Here is a 25852-nt window from a genome sequence, read left to right as displayed (position 1 = left end):
AGGCTGGCCTTGAGCTCTCTATCCTGTCTCCATCTCCCAAGTGTTGGATTTACACCCATGCACTACCACACTTGGCTGACTACCCATTCTTTTAAGAAAATCAACCACAACCAAAAGTCAAGACATGATCAGAATAAACACTCAACTACTTATCTTGATTGTTATTTGAAAAAAAAAAAACAGAAACATAATTTGTATTTGACTGCAGAATGGGTTTATACTTGAAATAGAAATATTCTTCTGGTTCATTTCCTTATCCATAATACAGATAGAGGGGGGTGGGGTGGGAGGGTGAAGATAACCAACAAGTTATCTTCTTATGAAATGCTTTGTGATTCCTTATGTACTTCCAGTAGAGAATCAAATACACTAAAGTAATGGGCAATGAGATTATGACAGTGACGCAGAATATTGTTAGCTCCCTACTACCATGAAGAACTAGCAATCGCTGAAGCAAGGACTAAATAAGGTCCAGCAGAATACAATGGGAACACATTACAACACATTCGGCCATCAGGAACACATTCTCACATTAAAACTTTACCAGTTCTAGATTAGCAAGTAGGCCCTAGTGCTGAGGCTGCATTGGGAAGCAAGCACACCCAGTGGAAGGAAGACTGCTACCTTCCTGAGATGCCAGTGAGAACTGGAGGCTTCGAACACACCAAAACTATAGAAGTGAGTCCAGCATCATAGTCTACACACACTTCCTGCCTCTTCTCACTGTGGAAGTATGGAAAGCTAAGAATTCTACTAGAGCCAGTAACAAAAGAAACAGCTTAAAAGGTATCTGTCTAGCTCTTGGTCTTACAACAGTGGACAATGCTAATGAGATAGTTAGTAAAGGAAAACACAGAAGTACTAAGAAGTGAACCCAACTAACGGAAAGATTTCAGTAACAAGATATAAAGTAGCCCATTTTCTCCAACACTCTAAGTTTACTTCCAAACAGTAGGAGCAAAGAATCTTCTCAGAATTAGTGATGTAATCTATTTTAGTTTTCTAACTAAACAAAGCCACCTATCTGTTCAATCTTGAAAGTAAGTCACACAATAGTAGACTATATTATTCCACGCTAGTAGCAAAACAACACATATATGTTTTATAGACGTCACTAAAATTAAAAACCTTTTGTTTGTCTACAGACACCAGTAAGAAAATGAATAGCAAAGTAGACTGTGAGAAGGCATACACAATACACAAAGCAAACAGGCACCACAAGAATTCTCACACATCTAAAAGCAAAAAATAGAAACAAAACAGTTCAAAGATCTGAAGATACTTCACAAAAGAATGTAGACAAATGATTAATAAATACATGAAAGCACATTCAATCAGTGGGAACATGCCAGCTTTTGCAGCCCAACACAGACTTACTCCCTCTGCCCAGAAATTTGTCCAAGAATGCTAGTAATCTGTTAAGAGATCCATCCAAACAAATAAAAGACATCCACACCATGACATGTAGATCAATGTTCCCAGCAGCCCTGGACATAACAGTCACAAAAGGGAAATAATCCAGTGGCTACCAGCTGCTACACTCATAAATGGAATACATTTAAGAAAGAGCTACCATTCATACACAGAATACAAACAGATAAACATTTAGCTAAATGTGCCCAGGAGAAAGAAAGATGACTCAAATAACTAGAAACACACATGAAGGAAGCTTATTTACCATGCTTACATAATCAAAGGGATGATCGAGGAATGAATGGGAAAATGAATGACCACATGTGAAGGAATGAAGTTGGAATCCTCTCCTCACACCAATATTAATTATTGCCAGTCAAATATCTAGATAGTTTGCTATTCATCAACAGTGATACAAAGAAAACCTGTCTGCTTGTTTTTCCACAAAGTTAACAGCAAAATGGATGGATGTAGGATGTGCAATATTAAGCAAAGGCCATACATCTATATATACTTTATGTAACCCTTTTAAATGCTCTCTTAGGGTAAAACATGCTTTCAATGCAAAGTAAGTCCTTAAATGGTCTGTGTCCTCATGTAAGTCCACGAGGGGCATTACCTCACCAAGAGAGTTGAATTTCAAATTATGTTTTTCACTGATATTCCTGTAGTGTGTAGTACCAATAGACTTAGGATACTGTACTCTTTAAATGACAATCTTGGTTATTCAAATACCTAAGTGGAAGATTAAGCATAGGCACCTGCCTATACTCCTAGTACTAGAGAATCTGAGGTGAAGAGCATGTCACAGTTTGAGGCCTGGGCTACATGGTGAGTACCAGGGCAGCCCGAATTACATAGCAAGACTCTCTTTCAAAATTCCAAGGTCAAAACAAGACAAAAACAGGGTTAAATCATGACCTAGGACTTGTCAATGTATTTTTAGATATGATACCTAATTGGACACTAAATGCAACTAAAAAGACTTGGCTGGGTAGCAACCATCTGTAACCTTAATTGTTATCTGTCACATACAGTAGCATACATTTGCCAGGGTCCAGAAACTAAAATATGGACATTTCTGGGCCATCCTTTTGGCTTTAGTTCCACTAGTATCTGCAGGGAATTTATTTCAAGACTTCCTAAAAAAAAAAAATCAAAATTCATTGGTATTGTTTTTATATATAATCTACATCCTATATATTATTTAATCATCTATAGATTACTTGTCTCTAAAACAATGCAAATACTAAGCAATTTGTTATGGTTTAGGAAATAATAACAAGATTTTAAAAAAAAAATCTATGTTTTTAGTAAAGGAAATGGCCTCCAAAAAAATGTCACAGAAAGTAATCCATCCCAAACAAAAATGCTCCCTAATGGGTGACACAAGAGTACTCTCCAGGCCACTAACTCCTATTTCCATGGCTCTGTCCAGCAGATTACAACGGTCCTCAACTACTCTGTGAGTGAGACCTTCACTATTACTGACGAGTCCATATTTTACCAATCGACAACTTAAGAAGCCTGGTAGTTGAGCTTATGTTGCCTAATTTCATGAATATATATGTATATACACATGTAAAAGGACATATAGACTACATATAAACAAGTCTATAAATTGTAACACTGTTTTAAGTTTTTTTTTCTGAATAAAGGATCCTAATGCAGTTGATAGTGTATATGGCTGAATATATCTGAGCTTAGCTGGTAGAATGATCAAAGCGAAGACATGCCATGTATTTTCTATATAGCAAAGAAAGGAGGAGAGAAAACAAATACTGAAGCTTTAATGGGGAAAAATACCAAAAATTCTATTACATGTTAAAAGAATCAACTGAAGATCTGTCTGATTTGGGGTGGAAAAATGAGAATTACAGTTAACTGTTTTGCTAGTTCATTTAAATAACCAATTTAAATTTATGTTAAGTGATATTACCTTTAAGTAGTTTGCCTAATCTCTTCCTAGACTTCATGCTTAAGGACTTTCATGAGGCCTGTGTGTGGTAGTGCACACCTTTAATCCCAGCTTTGGGAGGCAGAGGCAGGAGGCTCTCTCAAAGCTCAAAGCCACGTCTGGTCGACACAGTGAGTTTCAAGACAGTCAGGAATAAATACATAAAGAGACCCTATCTCAAAATGACTACTATGAAAAATATCTGCAGATCTTATTTCCTCTTGAATTTTGAGTAAATATAAACACATCTAAATCAAATCACATAATGCAACAGGAAATTTACATCAGACTGTAATTTTCAAAAAAGTAAGGGGAGCTATAAACTATGGAACATAGCCTATTCAGAAATCATACTACAAATACACGCACAACACACTAAAGACTTTACTTGGGTTATTTCATGTCATCCTCACAATTGTGTGATGATGTGCTTACCCCTAATTCAACCCTGAAACAGGTTAACTCACAAAAAGACCCAGGTCTCTTAACTTCTATGACACTATGACAAACTGCCATTGAGCACCGAAAACAAGCCTAATTGTTATAGCTTGAGTCTCTAAAATGGAACAAAGAAAACAAAGACCTGTTGAATGATCAAAGAAAGCAAGTAAGCAACAGGAGCTTTGTTGCAGACATCCCAGTATTTGGGACTAAAGTTTGAGGCCAACCTAGTCTGCATGAGTTCCAGGAAAGCCAAAAGTGCATAGTGTCTCAAAACAAAACAAAACATCCAAGCATCCTGCCGCACACACTACTTAGCCTTTCTTACTCGCCAACAGCTAAGGAACTGTTTTTTAAGGACCTGCTTTTTATCAAAGAGAATTACAGGTCAATCCATTTCTGCTAATAGTCTCCAGGGCTCCGATGTTGTAAACACTTGCCTATTCTTTTCTCTGCATAGGCAACTTATTCTTTCTAGATAACTGGAGTATATATTTTCCTCAATGGGTCACAACCTGGCCTGGGGCTCATTAAGCTTTATCGACATTAAGGTACATTTTCTTATTATCATTTATTTGTTACTGAGTTTTTTGTTTATTAGTTCTTACATCATTATTTTCTGGACCACCTATCACATGTAAGTTTTCCTAGCTTTAACTTATTCTTCAGGATTTCCACATGTTAACATGTTCACATTCTACTCTACATTTGGGGCTATTTCTCACAGATCATCAAGACTACTGGCATGTTATTTAATTCATCCGTTGAGATTGTGTGTGTATATGTGCATGCAAACATATAACATATGTGTGCAAGCACATGAGGAGGACGGGTTGACATCAGGATGTTCCTCAATTGCTTCTCCACCTTTTCTGGCACAAGGTCTCTCACTGAACCTGAAATGTATTGTTTCTCCTTGGCTGTCTGGCCAGCGGGCATCCTGTGACCCTCCTGTTTCCCTTCTGCCCCCAGCACTGGGATTAGAGAGGCATGCTACCATACCTAGCTTATATAGGTACTGGAGATCTGAATTCAGGTCCTAATGCTTTCACAACAGGCATCTCTCCAGCCCTTAAATTTTTTACTTTGAAACAAATTAGGGTCTTTGGCTCCAAAAGCCTCCTACATTTAATTTTCCTAGAAGGAGGGTATATGTGGTATGCATGTGTTTAATTTTGGTTATCTGATATTTTTAAGCTATCACAGACACGAGGTGGGGGATTATTATTCTCCAGATCTCCCACAATGGTCGAGACAGGCTGTTATTTTTTATTTAGCTTACAAAACTTTTGTTCTAGATGTTGAAATATCCAAATGTAAGAATTCTGTATATGTTAGAAAACCATAAAGCCCTACATCCTTAGAATTCTTTGATGTCAAGCTGGCAAGATGGCCCAGTAGGTACAGGTACCTGCTATGTAACACTTGTGACCTGGGCTTTATCCTCAGAACATATGTAAATGCAAACAACATACTCTACCAAGTGGTTGTCAGGTCTTCATATACAACATGACACATGATATACATTCATGTGTGTGCAAAGACATACATTGACACAGACACACACACATGCATGCTCATGCATAAATTAAGCTTTTAAAATGCACCATTTGCTATGGAACCAGCAAGCTATCCTGCCCCACATTACTCAAGTCTTTAAAGGGGGATCTTGAGAATCTCAGAGTATAAGGTTAGGTGGCATATATATTAAAAAAATAAAACATAAGGGAGGTGATAAATATCAAAGTTTGCCTCAAGTTGAAATGACAGGAAGGTATAGGATCAAACTCAGAAAACAATACTCCAAACAGTAGAAGGAAATTACCTATTCTTTCTTTAGTAGGCATACCATGGCCATGCTACTACTAGACCCGAAGCAAAAATCTATTGCTACCAACAATTCTTTAATATCTTCACAACTCTGTGGTCAGTATTCCACCATTACAGAATGGGGCCCAGGCCGACAGAAGTCATCCCTGCCAGGAATGGAAAGAAGTGATCTGACCCCACCAGTTTCTGTATTCACGAGACATATGCTCAATGAACACTTAATTAATTTTCTGGAGACTCTATTCTGAGGACAGGAAGAAATAAACAAGCTCTAAAGAGAGAAGATATGCTGGGTGGGTGTCACATGCAGTCGAAGAATGCCATAAACATTCTAGAGAACCCATTACCACTACCTTAAGCAGTTCATTTAATGTTACAAGCACTTTAAGTTGAATTTTACAAAAATAATCTGTATTTTCTTCTCTATATAGCTAAACAACAGCAATGAAAAAAATAGATTAAAAACTGTTCATAAGACTTCTTTAAATATCAGTAAAGGACAGAGAAAAGTACCTCATATAGAAAGAAGTTAAAGTTTAGATATTAACCATGGTAATACTAGTAATGAATAAAAAGCATTATTATTATTACTGAATGCACTATACCTGCTACCCTTCCAAGTACCACTGGTAATATTGGTAATTTGGTGATAAACAATGTGAATTATGTAGACTATTCTTTTCTGCACAACATGAAACACAGTGATTAACTAAGTAGTCACTGGTCCCACAGTGGAAAACTAGGGAGCCAAGGATATAAAAGCAGAGTCCATGCTCTTAGCATCTTCCCCGATGCTTTCCTAGGTAGTAGCAGTATAGTTGCTCTACCCTTATAACTATCAAATGTTTGCTATTCTACTTGAATACAAAGACATATTAGTTCTAAATCATCAAGGTAGCATTCTATCAACAAGGTAAAACATTTTTAAAGTCAATTTTATACACTAGCCTCAAAACTACAAGATTCAAACAAAACCAGAAAAGGACAAGGTTTGTAATGATTCTGTCCAGCTGTGCCTCACCAGAATATTTCAGAATTTCTTGACTACGCTTGAATTCATGAAGTATAGCATATGCTATCAGAGGTTTTTCAAAGGGCAAACTAAGAGGCTCCCAAGAGTTAAATACAGAAGAGTCTATACCAATCTTTTATTTGTTTGTCTGTCTGTTTGTTGAGGCAAGGTCTCACTACGTAGAGCAGGCTGGCTTCAAACTCAGAGATTCACCGGCCCCCATCTCCCAAGTACTAGGATTAAAGGTGTGCCACCATGCCAGGCTACACTCCATCTTGATTTCCATAGCTACAGTACATACTTTAACAGTAGCTACCCCTTGGTTATATTTTGATAACACTTTCAAAGGCGCCCTTCTCCTTTCAACTTTTATACTTCACAAGAACTTAAACCAAGGGCAGGCAATGTGTGCAAAGCCTGTTGAGGACGGCAGGGACTGAGAGTTGCAGGGCCCCATTCTTTAAGGTCTTATAAACCCTCCATCCAGATTTTTTTCAACAGACTCAACATTAAAGAAAACATTTTCATTATCTATTTTTTGGTGGAGAGATTAAGAGGGAGAAATTAAGAAAAATTCTGAGGTACAAAAAGAAAAACAGTGCAGGGGAGGCTAGAAAGGATATTTTTAGAAACTGAAAAGAACATGAAATTTTGTGACAAATGACTAAGGAAAACCCAGTAGATACAAGGTGTCGGGGGCAGTACTGAGAGAGAAGTCTACAATAGGCAAAAACAATTATCCAGTTCAACAACAGTTCTCACATACAAAGAGCAAGTCAGAGCTTCAGGGTCAAAGAGGATGTTCCGTGCTAAATTCAGGCATTCAAGGTTGTTAAGGCAGTCGTTCAAAATGAGTTGATAGGGCATGACTGTGTTAGTGCAAGGCCTAGGAGGAGACAATCACTCGAATGTAACAGATGGCAAGGCACTAAAAGGATAGTCAAAACAAAACAAAAAATAAAACAAACAAACAAAAGATGCTAAAGTAACTAAGGACAGTTAGTGGCAGAGAACTTGAGGAAAAAAATTACAATTTCAGGAAAATTGAAAATATACTGGAGACTGGAACAAATGGCTATGAGGGAACAGTCACAATCATTTAGGGAAAATTTTAAACAGAACATGTTAAAAATGGCCTCTATACTTTAGCATAAAGAAAATGTTGTACTGAAATGCTGACATCCACATAGAGATAGAAAAACCACCATTCTGTCATCCAGAAAGAATAAAAAGTCTGCCACAAGCTAAACACATCTTTATCATCTTAAGCATCAAGAACTAGATGATGCCCACAGGAAGCAGAACACTTGTCATCTAAGAGGCTTGCTTTAGATTTTGAAGTAAAAATGTTAATGCAATGAAGCAAAACCTAAACATGTAAAAAAAAATATGAGAAACGGTAATTGACTACAAATTCATATAAATTAGAAGTTACTTAAAATGGTTGGAAAGCTAAATTCTGTCTGTACTTGTTTTCACACAGACCTAGTTTGCTTTTTATTGTTGTAATAAACATCGAAACCAACCTGGGGAGGACAGGGTTTATTTTATTGTACAGCCCATTATGAAGGGAAATCAGGGCAGGAACTCAAGGTAGTAACTGAAGTGGAGACATGGAGGAGTGCTTCTTACTGGCTTGCTTTCCATGGCTTGCTAAGCCTAACCCCTCATACCACCCAGGACCACCTACCTGCCCAGGGCTGGCACTGCCCACAGCAGGCTGACCCTCTCACACATCATTAATCAAGAAAATGCCCCCACAGACTTGTGGTTCCCTCTTTCCAGATGATCCTAGCTTGTGTCAAGTTGGCCAGAGCAAAAATAAAACAATCACTAATGAACACACATTATAGTACAGTTTAGTTTTGAACTACTGGATTTGAAACCCATACTCAAGGCTTTCCAGTAGTAATAAACTGACCAGTGTTCAATTTTGACAAATCAAAGGCATTTTTCATAGTACATGATTTTTCTCTGATCAACCTACATTATCCAAATATACTCCATGGCTCTCTGCAGCTGTTTAATAAGACTTAAATTAATTACCCTTAAAGAGAACAACCAGCTGACACCGTTGCCTCATTGAGGGAATCTCATGTGGATCTGGCTCTTAATCATCTTTGGATCCAGCTCCCTACTTCTGTTTGATGGATACATCTTTACCTATGCTGAGGCAGCACTAGTTACACCAATAAAAACCCAAGAGTAACTGACTGCAAACTAAGATAGCAGCAGCAACACTCACCGATACAGACATCGATTTTCCCTTTAATGGCAGCTTCATGTAGAGGTGTGTAGTTCCAGTTATCTCTGGCATTGGGATCTGCTCCTTGACACAGCAACAGATTCACAACCTCAGCATGGCCGAAAGAACAGGCATTATGAAGTGGGATGAGGCCCCCATCATCACGAGCATGGACATTGGCACCCATCTGCAGGAGGTGTTCTACAACATCCTTCCTTCCAAAACCTGGAGAAAAGAGGCAGAAATGTTTTATACATTCAGTCAAATCTTTAACAACATCCACACCTGTGTACTGGGTCTGTGCCCTAGAGTAAAAAGAGTAAAATAAAACAAGCAAAACCACGAGCTTTGTTCAAACACATTCCAGAGGGAGTTAGAGGTTCTACTTAGTCATTTCTACTCCTCCTTCCCCTTCCTACCACAACCCTATTCCTCCACGGGCTCCTGGGGAATTTCAAGGGTTGTGTTTTCTTATTGGGATGGAAAGGGCAAGAATGGCTACGTGAGGTCAGGGAAAATCAAGCCACTCAAATTCTTGGAGTCTTGGTAAGGAGCTATCAGGTGGCCAAATCTGTCTGCTAGCTAATGTCAACAGTAGACATGGGAAGATGGGGTCAGAAGACACACAAGCAGCTCGAAGTGACACCACCAAACTAGGACAGAAATCACTTGGCTTACATTTGCCACTTAGCAATGACATTAGAAAGCCGGAAAAGCCATTCGCTTGCTTATTCAGTGGGTGGTCATCAGAGTGCTGCACCTCTGAGCTTCATATGCGACTCCCATACCAGAGAGAAAGTAAAGGAAGAAAAAGGATTGGACACTGAGTGTTTACCAGTAAAGCAGTACCCTCTTGAGATACACACCTATGCATTCCTAGCCAAAAATGTGTCATCTGTCCACCTACAAAAATGGGCTGGAAAACAAGTCTTTTATAGATTGAGCACACGGCTGTCTCAAGAAAATCAAGTTATCCATTGATGAAGAACTAGAAGATGAATTCATAAATAACAGCATCTGCCACAGCTTCTTAAATCATAGGTAGAAATTTGTTCCATTTTTAAGTACCTGAGAAACTATTCCTAAGAAAAATCACTTCATGCTATGTGAGTCTTAAAAGGTTTTGCAAATAGCAGAATATCATGTTAAATGTTAACTTGCCACAAATGAGAATCACCTGAGGAGGGAGTGTCACCAGAGAGATCAACTGGATTACCTTAACTGAGGCAGGATGACCCACCTAGTGTGACAGCACCTTCAAGCAGCAGCCCAGATGGAAGGTGTCAGAGAAGGCAGGCTGTCCTTCACCCATGGCAACCCTTCTTACAGATAATTTCCTGCCTACAGCTGGGGCTCATTCCTTCACTGGCAGGAGAAACAAGTCTCCAGATCTTTCCAGGTTTTTGGCACCAGATGGGACTGTTTAGGCACCCAGGCTCAAGGCCTGAGCAACTAACTAACAGTACTCAGCTTCTCAGGGATGAGACAGTTGTTACTATTTCAGTGTAAGATGAATAATAATATCATCATCTTTATTATTGTTGTTGTTTATTATTATTGTTGTTGTTTACTATCTGATCCTCCAGAGAACTCTAACATAAAAATGAACAAATTAGAGTCAAACAAATATGGTGGCATACACCTCTAATCCCAAAATTTTGGAGGTAGAGGGTGAACAAACCAGAGTTTATAGGCCAACCTGGACTAAATAATGAGATCCTCTCTCAAAAACAACAAAGAGCTGAGAAAATGATCCAGTCAGTAAAGTGCTTGGCACACAAGCATAAAGATATGAAGTTGAATCTCCTACACCCACATAAAAATAAAAAGCTGTGCACTGTGGTGTGCGTTGGACAGAAGGATCTCTGAAGCTCCTGGCTCAACAAGAGACCCAGTCTCAAAAAATAAGATGGAAGATGACTGAGGAGGACACCCAACATGGAGTTCTGCCCTCCACATGCACACATGAGTACGAGCATGCATACAGACAGACAGACAGACAGACAGACAGACAGACAGACACACACACACACACACACACACACACACACACACACACACATACACAATTAAAGCACAAGAACAAAATGAGAGGAGGCGAAGAAAACTCCTGCAGTAGTCTAAAAATGGAGACCTAGCCTGGATGTAGAAAGCAAGGATGACTGGGTCCTAGAATTCTAGCTGAGCATCTTAGTCTGTGGAGGTTCTGTGTGGGAAAGAAGCAAGGCAACAGCTACAAAAGGTCATCCAGTATCTGCTCCTCACTAACTGCTACAGTGATACTATTTGCACATTTCAGCACATTCTTGCTGCTAAATAATGTCATTATTCCACATGTTCAAAGAAAATTTAAATAGACCCAAAAAAAGCATTGTGCTAGCAATGAAAGGAAAATCTAAATTCAAAACACACACCTAACTGAATACACTTAGCAATATTCTTTACTCTGATTTTTAATTACAATTAATGCCATTCAAAGCTGTTTCAATACTAAATGTAAGGTCACTGGTATTTATTCCCCAAGTTTGAACGCAAAGACAGAGTGAAAAAGTCATTCCACTTAACATTTAGCATTTTAAGCTTGCCTACAATTAAAGCCTGCAAGAAGCGACCTTAAACCTTATCTGTGACACACACAATATTAACAAAAGAGGAAACTCACAGGTGCTTAGAGTCTTGTAAACTAAAGTTTTGTATAAATGGCAGCAACAACAGATTAAAAAAGCATTTTTTTCTCTTAACTTTTTTCTCTTAACTACCAACAAAGCTACAAGCACTGAATCACAGCAAGAAAGTTCATATTACAATTTATTTTTAATTTTTTCCTTAAGTATTGTAATATCCAAAAGACACTCAACATAACAGTAAGGTAAGTCTGACATTTTCAAGAACACTGACATAAGTGGCAAAGAAAGACAGTTTGTGATAGATGACCCGCTCAATACCTTAAAAGGGAAAACACTACAAAGGTCTATTGTTTTACATAGTTCCAGCCACGAGACTAGGCTACTTTGTTTTCTACTGCTGTGATAGATAAAACATTATAACTAATAGCAGCTTGGGGAACAAAGGGTTTATTTAGCTTACACTTTCCAGGTCACAGTCCAACACGAAGGGAACTGGAAGCAGGAAACGCAAGAATTGAAGCAGAGACCTGTGGAACCTCCTTACAGGTGTCCTCTCTTTCCAGAGCTTGCTCAACCTACTTTCTTATACAACTTAGGACGACCTGCCCTGGGTCAGCTCTGCCCATTATTGGGCCCTCCCACATTAATTATTAATCAAAACAAACAAACAAACAAACAAACAAAACCCCCAGACTTGCCTGTGGGACTTTTAAGGACTTCCTACCCAACATACTCATCCAGTTCCCTAACTTAACACTGGCAAAGCCTCCAGAGTTCCATTACACACAGAATTTCTAACTCTGCTGAATTAAAGCTGAGTCTATGTGTGTCTTGGCTGATGTGCGGAAGGCAGCTACAAGATGAGAGGATGTGTATGGTACGATAGTCCCATCCTACCTTTACTCCCAATCCTATCCATTTTCTATCTCTAATACTTTTGTTAAGTTTTTGGGTTTACTGTATTTTTTGAAGGAAATTTACTCACTGTCACGACCATATGTAATCGGGAATTGGGGAAAGAATTTGCAGTTGACTTTAGAAATGTCAAGTCTTCTACGTACCAAGTGAAGTTTACCTAGTCTAATATGCACTAAGTTACAGTAATAAATTCCTGATTATTTTATAATATGCATCCATGACAAATAAACATGTTCTACTTAACACTCAGCCATTACTGCTTCCCTTTCCAATTTTGACTCTAACTACATTAGCTTTTAATCATGAGAAGACACATGAGCTTCTGCTCATTTGACCAAAGTCACAAAGTGGAGATATATATTCCCCTGTTGATTTTTTTTGTAAAACGCAGACCCTAACTGAAAAGTTTTTTTTATTTATAGAACCTGGCTTAGAAAAAGAAGAAAATTTATGCTAAAAGTACAGAGAAATAAGAGTGCCTTTCCTAAGCCCAGTGCAGGAATCTCCGGGAACAAAAAAGACCAGGAACATAAAAACAAATTATAGGAAAATATTTCTTGGGACAGAAAAAAAGATGGTTAGATTCCAACACAAAACCTATTAGCTCAACAGCAGAAGATAGGAATTCTGCCTGTGAAGATGTGAGACCAGAGAAAGCCTACACTTCTCAATACTGTCACCATGTCCCCAAGAAAGCACATACTCCTCAACACTGTCACCATGTCCCCTTCTCTATTGAGAAATATGAAGGCAGGTGATGGAGGAAGTCTTCTGTACATATGTTTCTCTTATTGGTTGGTGAATAAAGTACTGTTGGCCAATAGGGAAGCAAGATAGGTGAGGCTAGGAGACAAGGAAGATTCTGGGACGTATAGTAAGACCCAAGTCACCATGTGATCCCAGCAGGACAGAATGCATGAGTCTGGCTTTCTCAGTAAGATAAAACCATGTAGAAATACATGTTTTAGTAGTTACGGGTTAATACTTAAGACAGAGCTAGCCAGTAAGAAATCAACTTTAAAATTAATAAAATGTCTCATGTATTATTTGGGGGCTGAAGCAGCGACGGGACCCAGCAGCTAGCGGGAAAGAGTACATGTAATATAATGGTGTCCAATGTGGGGCACAATTGAGTCTCATGCTCTACCTACTGAGCTAGCCAGGTACTAGGCTTTCCCATGAAAATGTTGGGCACTGACGACACTCCTTCTGGAGTTCATTCCTGGGTTAATGGTCTCTTGGGCAAAGAACTGTCCTGCCCCCATCTCAACCACTGACTTTGGACATGCTGTCCTACTGTGCTTTCAGGAGACAAACACAGAAGACTGCTGAACCTTGCCAAGTTAGGGTAAGACAGCCTTTCTACCTCCCTGCTTCTGTGTTGGTCAGTCAAATACTCTAGGCCTTAGCCAAAACTGCTTGCCCTTACACTGCTGTGAGACTTTGGTTGACAGTCCTGCTGTTTCTGTCTTCCCTGCACCTTTTGGAAGTCGCTTGCTTGCACTTCCTGTCTACCTTAGTATTGCTATCCTCTTTCTCAGGTTTTTGATGAGGTTGAAGATTAAGACTGTCACAGTTATTGTTCTCTCGTCCTAGATAGAAATATTAGGTATAAGACTTAAACTTTCCAGCTTAGGACAACTCTATAGTAATCTCTGTTATGCCTTTACCCTAGGACAGGATATGTAGTTGTTGCCATTTGCTCCTGTTGCTTCACTGGTGATAGGTCGGTCTTAAGTGTATTTGTTCTTAGTTTTCCTTCTCCTAGAGCATACTTCACATTTGCTATCATTGTATATAGTTTGGTATCAAGCCTAAATCTTTTTCTTTAGACTAAAAGGGGAATTGTAGTGAGATATCCACCATGCCCACACCTGTAGCGCTGACCACGCCTGTTGGGTGTGGTCACAGGTGCGGATATGAAGGAGAGTGGGTTTTAGGTCTGGGGGCGCCACAGGAGGCTCTCTTGCTTCAGGTGGGGCCAAAGAGGGCAGCCTGGGTAAATCCTCAGAGTTGGAACTTGTGGCAGTCACCTGTTTCTTATGTAAGTACATTATCCCCAATAAAGTTACATTAACCTATTTTGAGACTAGTTCCGTGAATCTTGATCCATGTATCCACAGACAGGATTTCCAGACCACCTCCAGCTTAAAGTGGAGGGAAAAGTCAAGGGAAAATATTGTAAGCAAGCCTGGAAGCCAAGTGCAAGTCTTGCTCCCAGTTAGGCAATTACAGGGAAAGTGACCACATTCTGAAAAGAACAAAAGAAGGTTGGGAAATGCTGAGAACAAAGTTAACAGAAACCAACCTTGGGTAGCTCTCTACCCTAGCATGTTTATCAGTACCCTCCAAAACCAAGAAAGCATCCTTCCATCACCCCTGATTCCCGCACTTCCAAAGGAAGAGGAAATGGGGATAGAAGGAAAGAATTCAAGAGATGGGAGTAATGGAGAGTAGGAAGAGAAGAAGTGCTCAAAAATGACAGGCTTCTCCTAGCTAAAGGAAGATCTAAATTTCCAGGCTACGAGCTCACAGGCTGCCAGTGAGAATAGACCAACACCATAGCATAGTCTAACAAGTTCAATGGCTACAAACTCTCTAAGTCATTCAGAAAGAAAACACATCACAGCTATAGAACTAAATAGTAAATGTAGGATAGAAACAGCAGCATGTGTGTCAATCTCAGAAGGTAGAAAAAATTGCTAAAGACTTGGAATTCTGTTAATAGTTTTCAGTCTACCTTCCTTTATTTCGCATAGAATTCTACAGACAAGAGTAGTCTTTTTCCATGAAGAGGAAAACTAAATGAAATACAATGGATGAATCATAACTAGAAGTCAGAGGAAAAGCACAAAAAATCACTAACACAATTTTTAAAAATACAAGCTTCACTTTATCTTAATGATTAAATTATTCAACAAATAATTCAAAGCAAATGAACCACTCTCAGTTCAGAAAAGCAATCTCTTTAAGTCCCTGGCTCTCAGTGCATAGAAAGCAAACTATTGAGATTATGGCATGAAATAGTAAAACTACAAAAAAAAAAAAACTATACAAAATGAAAACCAACAGACCACCAGTGTCCTGTGACAGCCAAACCACACAGAACAGTAACAACTACAGAATCCCCCTTGCCAAGTTCAAAAACAAACTACAGGAACCTATGTGTGGTTAAGGATTAGCAATTCAAAGACAGGCCTGAGGCTATAGATGCACTGATTCTTAATCTGGGTGCTAGTTATACCCAGGAGCAAACACTGAAATTTCATCTTCCAATATATTTACGATTTGTGCCTATCTGTGTCTGCTGCCTTTCAAAAACAAACTATAGAGGCATACCGAAGGTATGAGGGCTGTGTGAGGAACATAAGCTAGGAGACTCTCTTAAGGTCAGTCTAGCAGCACAGATCTACAAGCAAGAATATTGGGTTCTACATACAGCACTGTTATGAGAACTTTCAATATCTACACCTACTTCCTTCCAGACTCAGCACTCAGGGTTCCTTAAGTACAGTCTACGGAACAGAGGACATTTCTCCTCAAACATAACACCACCTGAAAGGCTCATGCACATGAGTATCAACCATCATAAAACGTCCTAACTCACAGACCCTTGTATAAATACTAAATGTTGTTAACCTCACTAAGCATGGAGTCTTTACTGAATTGTATGTGTCTCCAACAATGACCCTCAGTTGTGTCCATGCATAAACAGAGGGGAGGGAGGTTAAAAGAACAGATTTTACTGTGTACCAGTGTCTTCAGCAGACCAGGACTAGAAATCTGTTCTCAAAGAGTACCGGTATCTCCTGAGACTTGATAAAAATGCAAACTATCAGACTCTACTACAGACTAACCAGAAGAGAAACTCCAGGGTGTGGGCCAGCAATGTGTGTTTCAACAAACCTTCCAGTTTGAAGACTATGGTTACATAGTTTCAGGAGTGTGGGGTTCTCCTGAAAATTACACATAAATTGTGGTGTATATGAGAAACGCATGTCAGAAAAATTAGGAGCTACTTCTATTAGATTAGCACATTTCAAACTCAGGGTGTGTACCCCTGGAGGTCTCTGGGCATCTGAGAGATCTACACTATCTGTGAAACAATACTAAGATGATTTTGCTTTCCTCACTGACAATAGTGACAGTGCTTGAATTTGTAGCATGTACATTGGCCATTTGGAAAATATACCCATAATGCTCTAAACCTCTTCTTCACACTCTTAAGAGACAAAATACTCTAGAATACTTTATAACAGTAAACAAGTGCCAGGGACAGTAGAGTCTTTGGTAGAGCTGCCAGCAAGCTGTGCAGGGTGCTTGCTCTGTTTATACAGCTCTTGTGAGTAGTCACTAATACTGCACTGGGCTTTCCAGGGAGCAGCTGCCCAAGTTATACATGCTCATGCAAGATAAGCTCACTGGTTCACCAAACCAAAACTGGCAGAATTGTTTCTATGGTCTGCCCTGGTGCCTGATCTGGGTTGAAAAGATGATTGTTCCCATCTACCCAGGAAACATACAACAATAAAGACAGGAAATAATACCACTCATCATCATGCACAAAATTTGAGAAGCATCTGCTAAGCTTCTGCCAAAGGACCATAAAATCTTAAAAGTGCCCAACTATCTAGATCTCTTAAAAATAGAGATCAAGATGGTATTAGCATGAGGAACACACTGGAATTTCATTAAGCTCATTTGATTTCCACAGCATGTCTTTAATGGTGAATTTCATACTGGAACAACCACAGCCATTCAGACACATTGATAACCGACAGAAAGCCCAAAAAGGATATCATCAACATAACTGCTGAAATTCATTCTACAAAATACCAATATTTCCATATTTCACATTGGCAATATTAAATATGAGTTCTCAGGGAAGGGAGATGGCTCAGTCAGTAAATTGACTGTCATGCATCCATGGGGACTTGAGTTCATTTCTCCAGTACCCATGTAAAGCAGCAGAAGCACACATCTGGGACCCTGGTTCTCAGGCTGGGAAGGCAAATCGGTGAGCTCCAGGTTCAGTGAGAGACCTGTCTCAGCAATCAACAAGCACCCAACAACAACTCTGACCTCCACACATGAATGCATACACATATGCATACATATATGCAGACCCATACCATCATGTACATACAAAACACACACACACACACACACACACACACACACACACTCTCTCTCTGTGTAAGATAACAAAGACCAAAACATCTACTATAATATTTGTTTTTTCATTTGAATTATGACAAAATCACATTACATAAAATTTACCAAGTGAACCTTTTTATTTTTATTATTAGTATGCATGTCAACACATGTGAGGGAAAACAAGCACATAACATAGTGCACATGAAGAGGTCAGAGGACAACGTTTGGGAGTTCGTACTTTTCTTCAACCATCAGCTCTGGGGGTCCAACTCAGGTCATAAAGCTTGCACAGGGAGCACTTTTACCTGCCAAGCCATCTTCAATAGCCCCCATCTGAACCATTTCTAAGTGCAGAGTTCAGTATCATCATGAGCTTTCAAATAGTTATGACTCCCACGCTTTGTAGTTATAATTTTTTGTTTTGCTGCTTCTGTGAACCAAAATATTTAACAAAACTTACCAGGATATTCTTAACACTATTAAGACATGAAAGAATTGCTAAAATACCCTTTGATTTAATGAAGCTTTTCATTGATTACTTATAATCAAACATTTTATATTGACAAAACAAATGAACCAAGGTTAAGAGAGTCTAACATTCTAGGACTGTGAGAGATGGTTCAGCAGTTAAGAATGCTTACTGCTCTTGCAGAAGACTCAGGTTTGGTTCCCAGCACCCACAGTGGGCAGTTCAAATTCCAGTTCCAGGGGATCTCACCCCGCTTCTGACCTTTATGGTTACAAATGCACATGGTATACATGAACTCATGCAGATGCACACATACATAGAAGTTTTTTTAAAAATCCTAATAATTGTAAATGTTCTAATATCCTACTTACTGAAGAGCTTTAGAGCCCAAGAAAATGATTATAGAGGGACATATCCATCACAGAGCACTTGCCTTGAAGTGGTAAGATGATGGATCATTTTTTTTCCTGCACTTTCAAATTTTAAATGATTACTTTTACTATCAGGAAACCAATCTGAGAAAGCCATGACAACTCAAAACATAATTTTATTCTTCATTACCATGAAGTTTCCATTTGAGCAGCCCAGACCTAATGATTTTTTTAAAAAATTCATTCATTTATATGTATATATTATATATTTATTATATGTATATATTATACAGTAGTCTACATGCCAGAAGAAGGCACCAGATCTCATTACAGATGATTGTGAGCCACCATGTAGTTGCTGGGAATTAAACGCAGGACCTCTGGAAGAGCAGCAGCCAGTGCTCTTAACCTCTGAGCCATCTCTCCAACCCCCCAGACCTAATGATTTTTTTTTTTTTTTTGGTTTTTCAAGACAAGGTTTCTCTGTGGCTTTGGAGGCTGTCCTGGAACTCACTCTGTAGACCAGGCTGGCCTCGAACTCACAGAGATCCGCCTGCCTCTGCCTCCCGAGTGCTGGGATTAAAGGCGTGCGCCACCAACGCCCGGCTTCAGACCTAATGATTTTAAGGCAGTCAGATATACAAGTTTAATCTGTCATTCATAACTATGTGGCTTCTGAGTCTGACATAAAAAAGTATATTAGCACACTAAAAATCATTTCTAAATATAAGGAAGTCAGACTTGAGATCAGAAATAATAACCTAAATAACCTAAAAAGCCAACTCTTCAAACGTGAACTGAATGCCTACATTAAAGTTCTCCTTGTTTTCATAAAATTGCAATAGGATAACAAGTATACTTTTTTTTTTTTTGCTACATTGTGGGTATTGACTTGTACTGGGAATACCAAGTTTTTAATATCTTCCTCTACAAATTAGTTCAGAAGAAATTTTTTGCCAAATGAGTTTTTTTTCTACACAAAAGCACAACTTGGCATCTCTATTCCAGATATAACTTTACAAAATAGCTAACCTGCAATCATTCATTGTAATTCTGTGTCATCTTTTTTTTTCTTAAAGTCAAATTTTCATAGTCAGTATGAGAAGGTAAGGATGTGGAAAGGAGAAAGGCACAATGTATTAACAGGATAAATGGGACCATCAAAACAGCTCCCCAAAATATATCAGAATAAGGGCATCCAATCCTGTCAGATCTACTTGGACACACCAACCTTTTCAAAAGCACTGTAATTAGCTACATATTGGGAAGTTTCATTAATTTTTAAAACTATCACTAGTGATATGAAGACTAGCTTTTACAGACTGTGGGTCAATCAGTAGATTCTTTTTAAAGTCAGTTTGACCTTGCAGTTAACAGAAGTCATCTGTTAACTATCTAAGGTTTACTTGACTCTTTAACTAAAAGGAGAAGAAGCTTCATACTTCACTTCTCCTTCTCCTAGAGTAAAAGACATTTGTTAAATTCAACTAGCAGCTGCCTTCCAAAAGAACTGGAAAGAACACAGTGTAAGGGCCATGTTGCTTCAAGAGATAACCCAACCAAATGAGCAAAACAAGTTTCCACAATGACCCCCAAACCTGAGGAAGCCTCTAAAGCACAGGACCCCAAAACATCTAAGATGTTCCTCAATTACTCCAATCAAACTAGTTTTCAAAAATTTAGGCTCCAAACCCATCATCCCAAGTGCTCAGATTCTAATAAAATCCCAAGTAACTCCCCTTAGCCAAAATGTAAGGCCTGGCAGTGCTGGTGCACACCTTTAATCCCAGGCAGACAGATCTCAGTGAGCTCGAGGCCAGCCTGGTTTACAAAGTGAGTTCCAGGACAGCCAGGGCTGTTACACACAGCAACCCTGTCACAATCAGCCACATCTGAAAAAAAAAAATTAGAGCAAAATATTTTTTAAACAATAAACTAAAAGTTCATTTCTAGATGTTTGTTACTGGCATATGGCTCATTTGACAGTAAACAAAGAATTTTTCTCTTACTTCATTCTCACACTACAACCCTATTCATAATTGATCCTGCCCAATTCTTCTATGAACCCACATGAATGACACACATAGCTCAGCTCATTTTCTATTACAAAATACTGCAATTATTAAAAAAAGAATAGAAACTTAAGCGGTAAACAATATAAACTTAACTGGCATGCCTCATATCAAGGGGCCCCAAGTGGTAGCATCATTTCACTGTGGAAAGTCAGATGGTTGAATGGCATAGCAGCATGCACATGCTCTAGGTCAATGATTCTCAACCTGCAGGTCATGACCCCTTTGGGTCACAAATCAGATGCCCTACATATCAGATATTTACATTGTAATTCATAACAGTGGCAGCATTACAGTTATGAAGTAGCAATGAAATAATTTTATGGTTGGGGTCAGCACAACATGAGCAACTGTATTAAAGGGTTGGTTGCAGCATTAGGAAGGCTGAGAACACTGCTCTAGGTGAAGAACTGGCCCAACCCATCCTTTTTTAAGAGATCATTCCCAAGACAGCCACTGTACTCACTCTTCCTGACAACACTACTCACCTGTCAGGCCTTCCCAGCTTTCCTCCACCTAGCATGCATAAGGGGCTGTGTGTGAACACATGCACACACACAGTCACATTCAAACCTCCAGGAAGACACATCTGTGGACTCATGCCATGTCCTCCTACAGAAAAATCTATGCACTGAAATCTTCCAGTGTGACAGGATTAGGAGACAATGAATCAGGTAACATAAGTGAAGTTTAGAGTCTTTATAAGAAACACCACGAGAGTGTTCATTTACACATGTTCTCTTTCTTTGTATGTCTCTCTGATGACTACATGAAAATATACTAAAAGTTGGCAGTTGGCAACTCAAGACAGCTCTTACCAGAAACCAACCTCTGGGGCCTGATCTCAGACTTGCAGCACTATTTATAAGTCACCCAACTATTACACACGCATAATAACAGCCCAAACTGATTAAGATAACAAATAATCATAAATGTCTATGTACCTATTACCTGCTTTTAAATGTTGAGCTAGGGGTATAACTAAGTGGTGGAGTACATGTACAGCATCCATGAACACCACAGTCAACCCCTACCACAGCACACAAAAGCAAAAGTAATCTATGAAAGAGAAAAACAGATCTCAACAATGTACTTAGAAATGTATTAGCAAATCATAACCTCAGCAACTGCTACATCGGTAAGAGCATTGGACACAAGTTGAAGCACGAGTTAAAGAGACATTTATACTCCAACTTCTTAGAAAAATCAAGCCCCAAAATGAATGTACTGTTTTATCCAAGGCTAGGAAACAGGACGAGTCCCTAGGAAATGCAGCTTCTAGGATGATGCCAGTGATCTAGTACGTAGTCACAAGCTACATAATAGTGTTGGGTCAAGGAGAGACTGAGTCACATGACAGTGAAAAGATCACAACAGCACTAAAAGTTATCACTATAATGTCACAAAGCATTACTTCTATATTTTGTGGTGATTCTGGTATAAACAAACCCACTACAGTGTACTTGTACTCTCCCTGTCATACAAAACCACAGCTCATACAATTATATATAGTACATAGATTTAATAATGCTAATAAATTACTAGGTTAGTATATTTACTACATTACGCTTTCATCATTATTTTAGAGTGCACTAGCCACTTAAAAAATGCATAGGAAGCAGCCTTAAGCAGGTCCTTTACAGGTACTGCGCAAGGCACTGCTACCATAGAAGATGGCCCAATGCTGTTATAGTCCCTAAGTATATCCCAGGAGGACAAGACACTGAAATATCTAGCTTCCAGTGTCATAGTATTAGGAAGTGGAGGGCAGTGATATTGATGATACTGACCTGGTGTTAGCCTGGGCTAAGTAATACATGTTTAACAACAATATACGTGAAGTAAAACACAATTTTAAAAAAAGGTCATAGAATGAAGATACAAAAGATGAAAATATTTTTGTTCAACTGTATGTGATATGTTTGTGTCTTAAGTATTACAAGAGAATCAAAAGTTTAAAAATTTGTAAGGATTACAAAGTGGAAAATGCCTGACTAGGCATGGTAGCACAGACCTACTCGTATTCAAGGGGGGTGAAGCAGACGATTGAGAGACCCTGCCTCCAAAAAGCAAAAGGGTCAAGGTTCATATGTCACTGAAGAAAAACACTTATATTAGGGTGGCAATAAGTATACAATATTAAAAAACAATAACAAAACAAAGAACTACACTACTATAGACTAAGCCTTCCTCTTCACTCTGCAAATTTTGCATGCTTCACTTATGTCTTTGTTTCACTTTTCATATTTTGTTTTACTGTGTATTTCTTATGTTTTTATACAAATACCCATCACTGTGTTACTATCAGAGAGAAGACTCTGACATGATACTGTGTAGCCTAGAAGCAATACCATAGAATACAGGTGTATATTAGGCTGTGCCTTCCAAGTTTCTGTAACCAAACTCTAATGGTCCCAAAACAAGATCACCTAGGGAAGTATTTCTCCAAACTTACCCCTATCATTAAGTAACACGCAACTCTAAGTGTACGTATACCTTGTGTAATCAATCATCTCCTCCTGGGTATGGGCTGAACCCACTCTATGAGAGTCAGCAAAGACGGAGTGAGAACATTGAAGAGTCTAAGTTCGATTTTACTCAAGTACCCTGCTGCCTCACTCGCTGGCTTTCTCTGTAATCAACTGCTATATTATGAGCTGCTCTATGAAATTGGATACTCAGTCCATCAACCTTCAAGGCTACTAACTTGAACATTTACCTAACTGAAGATCCAGTAATTCTAATATGTTTTTGTTCAAGAAGAAAAAACCCTACACCCACAAAGCAAGACTTTAAGAATGTTATGTCATAACAGTTTTATTCATAACTGTCAAAACTGGAAACAGCCTAAGAGTCCAAAAATAGAAGAAAGGAACAAGCTTGATGATAGCACGCTGGTAGAATGAAATCTACTAAGCATGGGCAGAAACTATTGATTTATTACAAGGAGTGGGAGAGGCAGGTCTTACAGAAAAGTGTGAACTGTATATAATTCCTCTTATAGAAGTTTAAAACATAACTGCTAATCCAGGAAACAGAGCTTCCTGACTTTGCGATGACTTTCTATATGGATCTCAGTCACACGGTATCTGTATGCATTCAAACTCAGCTTATTTGGGGCACTTAGTTGTCTGCAGTTCACACAGACAGGCATCTGAAGACACTGAGGACTATCTAAGTAGACCGTGTAAGGCAGAAATATAAGCAGTCTTAAAACAGTTTGCTTGTTACTTTTTTTTCATTGTTGGAGATGTGTTTGTGATGACATCAAACAGCTAGTTTATTCTTTAAATCGTCTGCTTCCAAAGAGTGACACCATTGAGGCAAAAGAGAAAGACACTTCATGCATCTCCTTAACTCAAAGCCCCTTGTGAACTATATAAAAAGAGGTCATTTGCATGCACAATTTTAAGAAAACACAAGGTACAAACACTTCGACCAGCGATTTTTAAGTCTAGGAAAGAATTTGCAAAGCAAGTTCCTTTCTTTTAACGCAGTCAAACCTTTCAATCCTGAGGAGCTGAATGTAGTGGCACATGCCTATAATCCCAGCACTTGGGAGGCTGTGGCAGGAGCATCAGCGAGTCAACCTAACCTAAAGTAGTAAGACTCAGGCTCTAAGAAAATTAAGAACCAAATAAAGTACAACCAAGGCTGCTGTCAGCAATAAAGAACAGAAAGGCACAGGCCGCACAGATTCCCACTCCATGACTGAAGCACTGGACTTTCTTTTTGCCACAGGTTAGAAGACACCATGAGCTGGGACTTTTGTGGGCTTCAGTGTGTACTGCACAGGGTCCTATCCAAATCAAGAAAGCAAAACTGACATACATTCTACTTTTGATACTAAAATGCCTTAACACAAGAAATATGTTAATTAATTATACAGACGTCTCCATCAAACATATTAAAGTAAATACTATGCTTGGCATGGTGGAGGCTCTGTGAGTTTAAGGACAACCTGATCTACACAGTGGATGTATTCTAGGACAGCCACAGATACGTAGAGAGACCCTGTCTCAAAATAGATAAATAAATAAATGAGGGAGGGAGGGAAGGAGGGAAGGAGGGAGGGAGGGAGGGAGGGAGGGAGGGAGGGAGGGAGGGACGGAGGGAAGAAGGAAGGAAGGAAGGAAGGAAGGAAGGAAGGAAGGAAGGAAGGAAGGAAGGAAGGAAAGAGAAAAGTAAACACTATGAGGGGCTAGAAAGATGACTCAGTGGTTAAAAGCACCAGCTGTTTTTCCAGGGAACTCAAGTTAGGTTCCCTGTCACCACTTCATACAGCTCACAACCACATGCAACTCCAGCTGCAGGGAATCCAAAACCCTCAGGGGACCCCCCCACATACACATGTAATCCCCCCACACATGCATGTGTGATCCTACACACACACATACACGTGTAATGCCCCCAAATACACACACACACACACACACACATACAAATCTTAAAAAACAAAACTAAGCTTTAAATTAAAATAAATACTAAATACCGAGATCTCAAAACTGAACCTTCAAAAAAGTACCTCATCTGAACTCTTTTGTAAAAAGAAATTTCATCATAATTATACCAGTTTGTTACTAAAAATATATCACTACTGGGAAATGAATTAACATAATTTCACTTTAAAGTGGTACTTAAAAAGCTCTATACCGACCTGGTGCAGTAGTGCACACCTAGAATCTCAGCACTCAAGAAGCAGACACAGGCAGAGTTCGAGGCTGGCCTGGTCTAAACAGCCAATTCCAGGGCAGCCAGGATTACACAGTAAAACCCCTTTCAAAAACAAAACTAAACAATCTTAAAAACAAACAAACCAGAATTAGCAGCCTGTTTTGCATACTCCAAAAGGCAAATAATATACTCCTACAGGTTATACTTTGTGAGATTCTGTTATTCTTTAAACTTCCTCACTATGTAGTGTTATAAAATTATGAACCACCTGCCACTCCAAAGTTTTGCCAGTATTTATCACATAAAGAACTATTGACTATAATTTTTTAATTTTTCCATCCAAGATATTTACTTATCCCTTAAAAAAGCAATTCCAGAATAATACAATGACTATAGTAACAACCAATTGATAACCAACTAACAAGTACTTTTAACTTTTAACTTGGAGCCAGGTGTTGATGGCACATGCCTTTAATCCCAGCACTCAGGAGGCAAAGGCAGGCGGATCTCTGTGAGTTCAAGACCAGCCTGGTCTACATAGAGAGTTCCAGGACAGCATCCAAAACAATACAGAGAAACCCTGTCTCGGGAAAAAAAAAATTTAAAAAAAACTTTTACCCTGGGCTAGATCTAATGGAAATTAAACTTAAGGAAGCTTTAATGTTA

General features: G+C 38.9%; 1 protein-coding gene across 1 annotated transcript in view; it reads right to left on the bottom strand.

Moving 5' to 3' along the window:
* Tnks (tankyrase) overlaps nucleotides 1-25852 on the bottom strand; it is a 139463-nt gene that overhangs the window by 110479 nt on the left and 3132 nt on the right. Inside the window, exon 2 of the mRNA XM_040731958.1 lies at nucleotides 8899-9123. Within this exon, the coding sequence (XP_040587892.1) occupies nucleotides 8899-9123 (225 nt within the window). The remainder of the gene's footprint in view (nucleotides 1-8898; nucleotides 9124-25852) is intronic.

The sequence above is a fragment of the Mesocricetus auratus genome, unplaced genomic scaffold (assembly GCF_017639785.1).
Source record: "Mesocricetus auratus isolate SY011 unplaced genomic scaffold, BCM_Maur_2.0 Super-Scaffold_100026, whole genome shotgun sequence".
NCBI classification, from domain to species: Eukaryota; Metazoa; Chordata; class Mammalia; order Rodentia; family Cricetidae; genus Mesocricetus; species Mesocricetus auratus.
The sequence above is the reverse complement of the archived record's forward strand: the minus strand, read 5'-3'. Positions and strand labels throughout refer to the sequence as shown.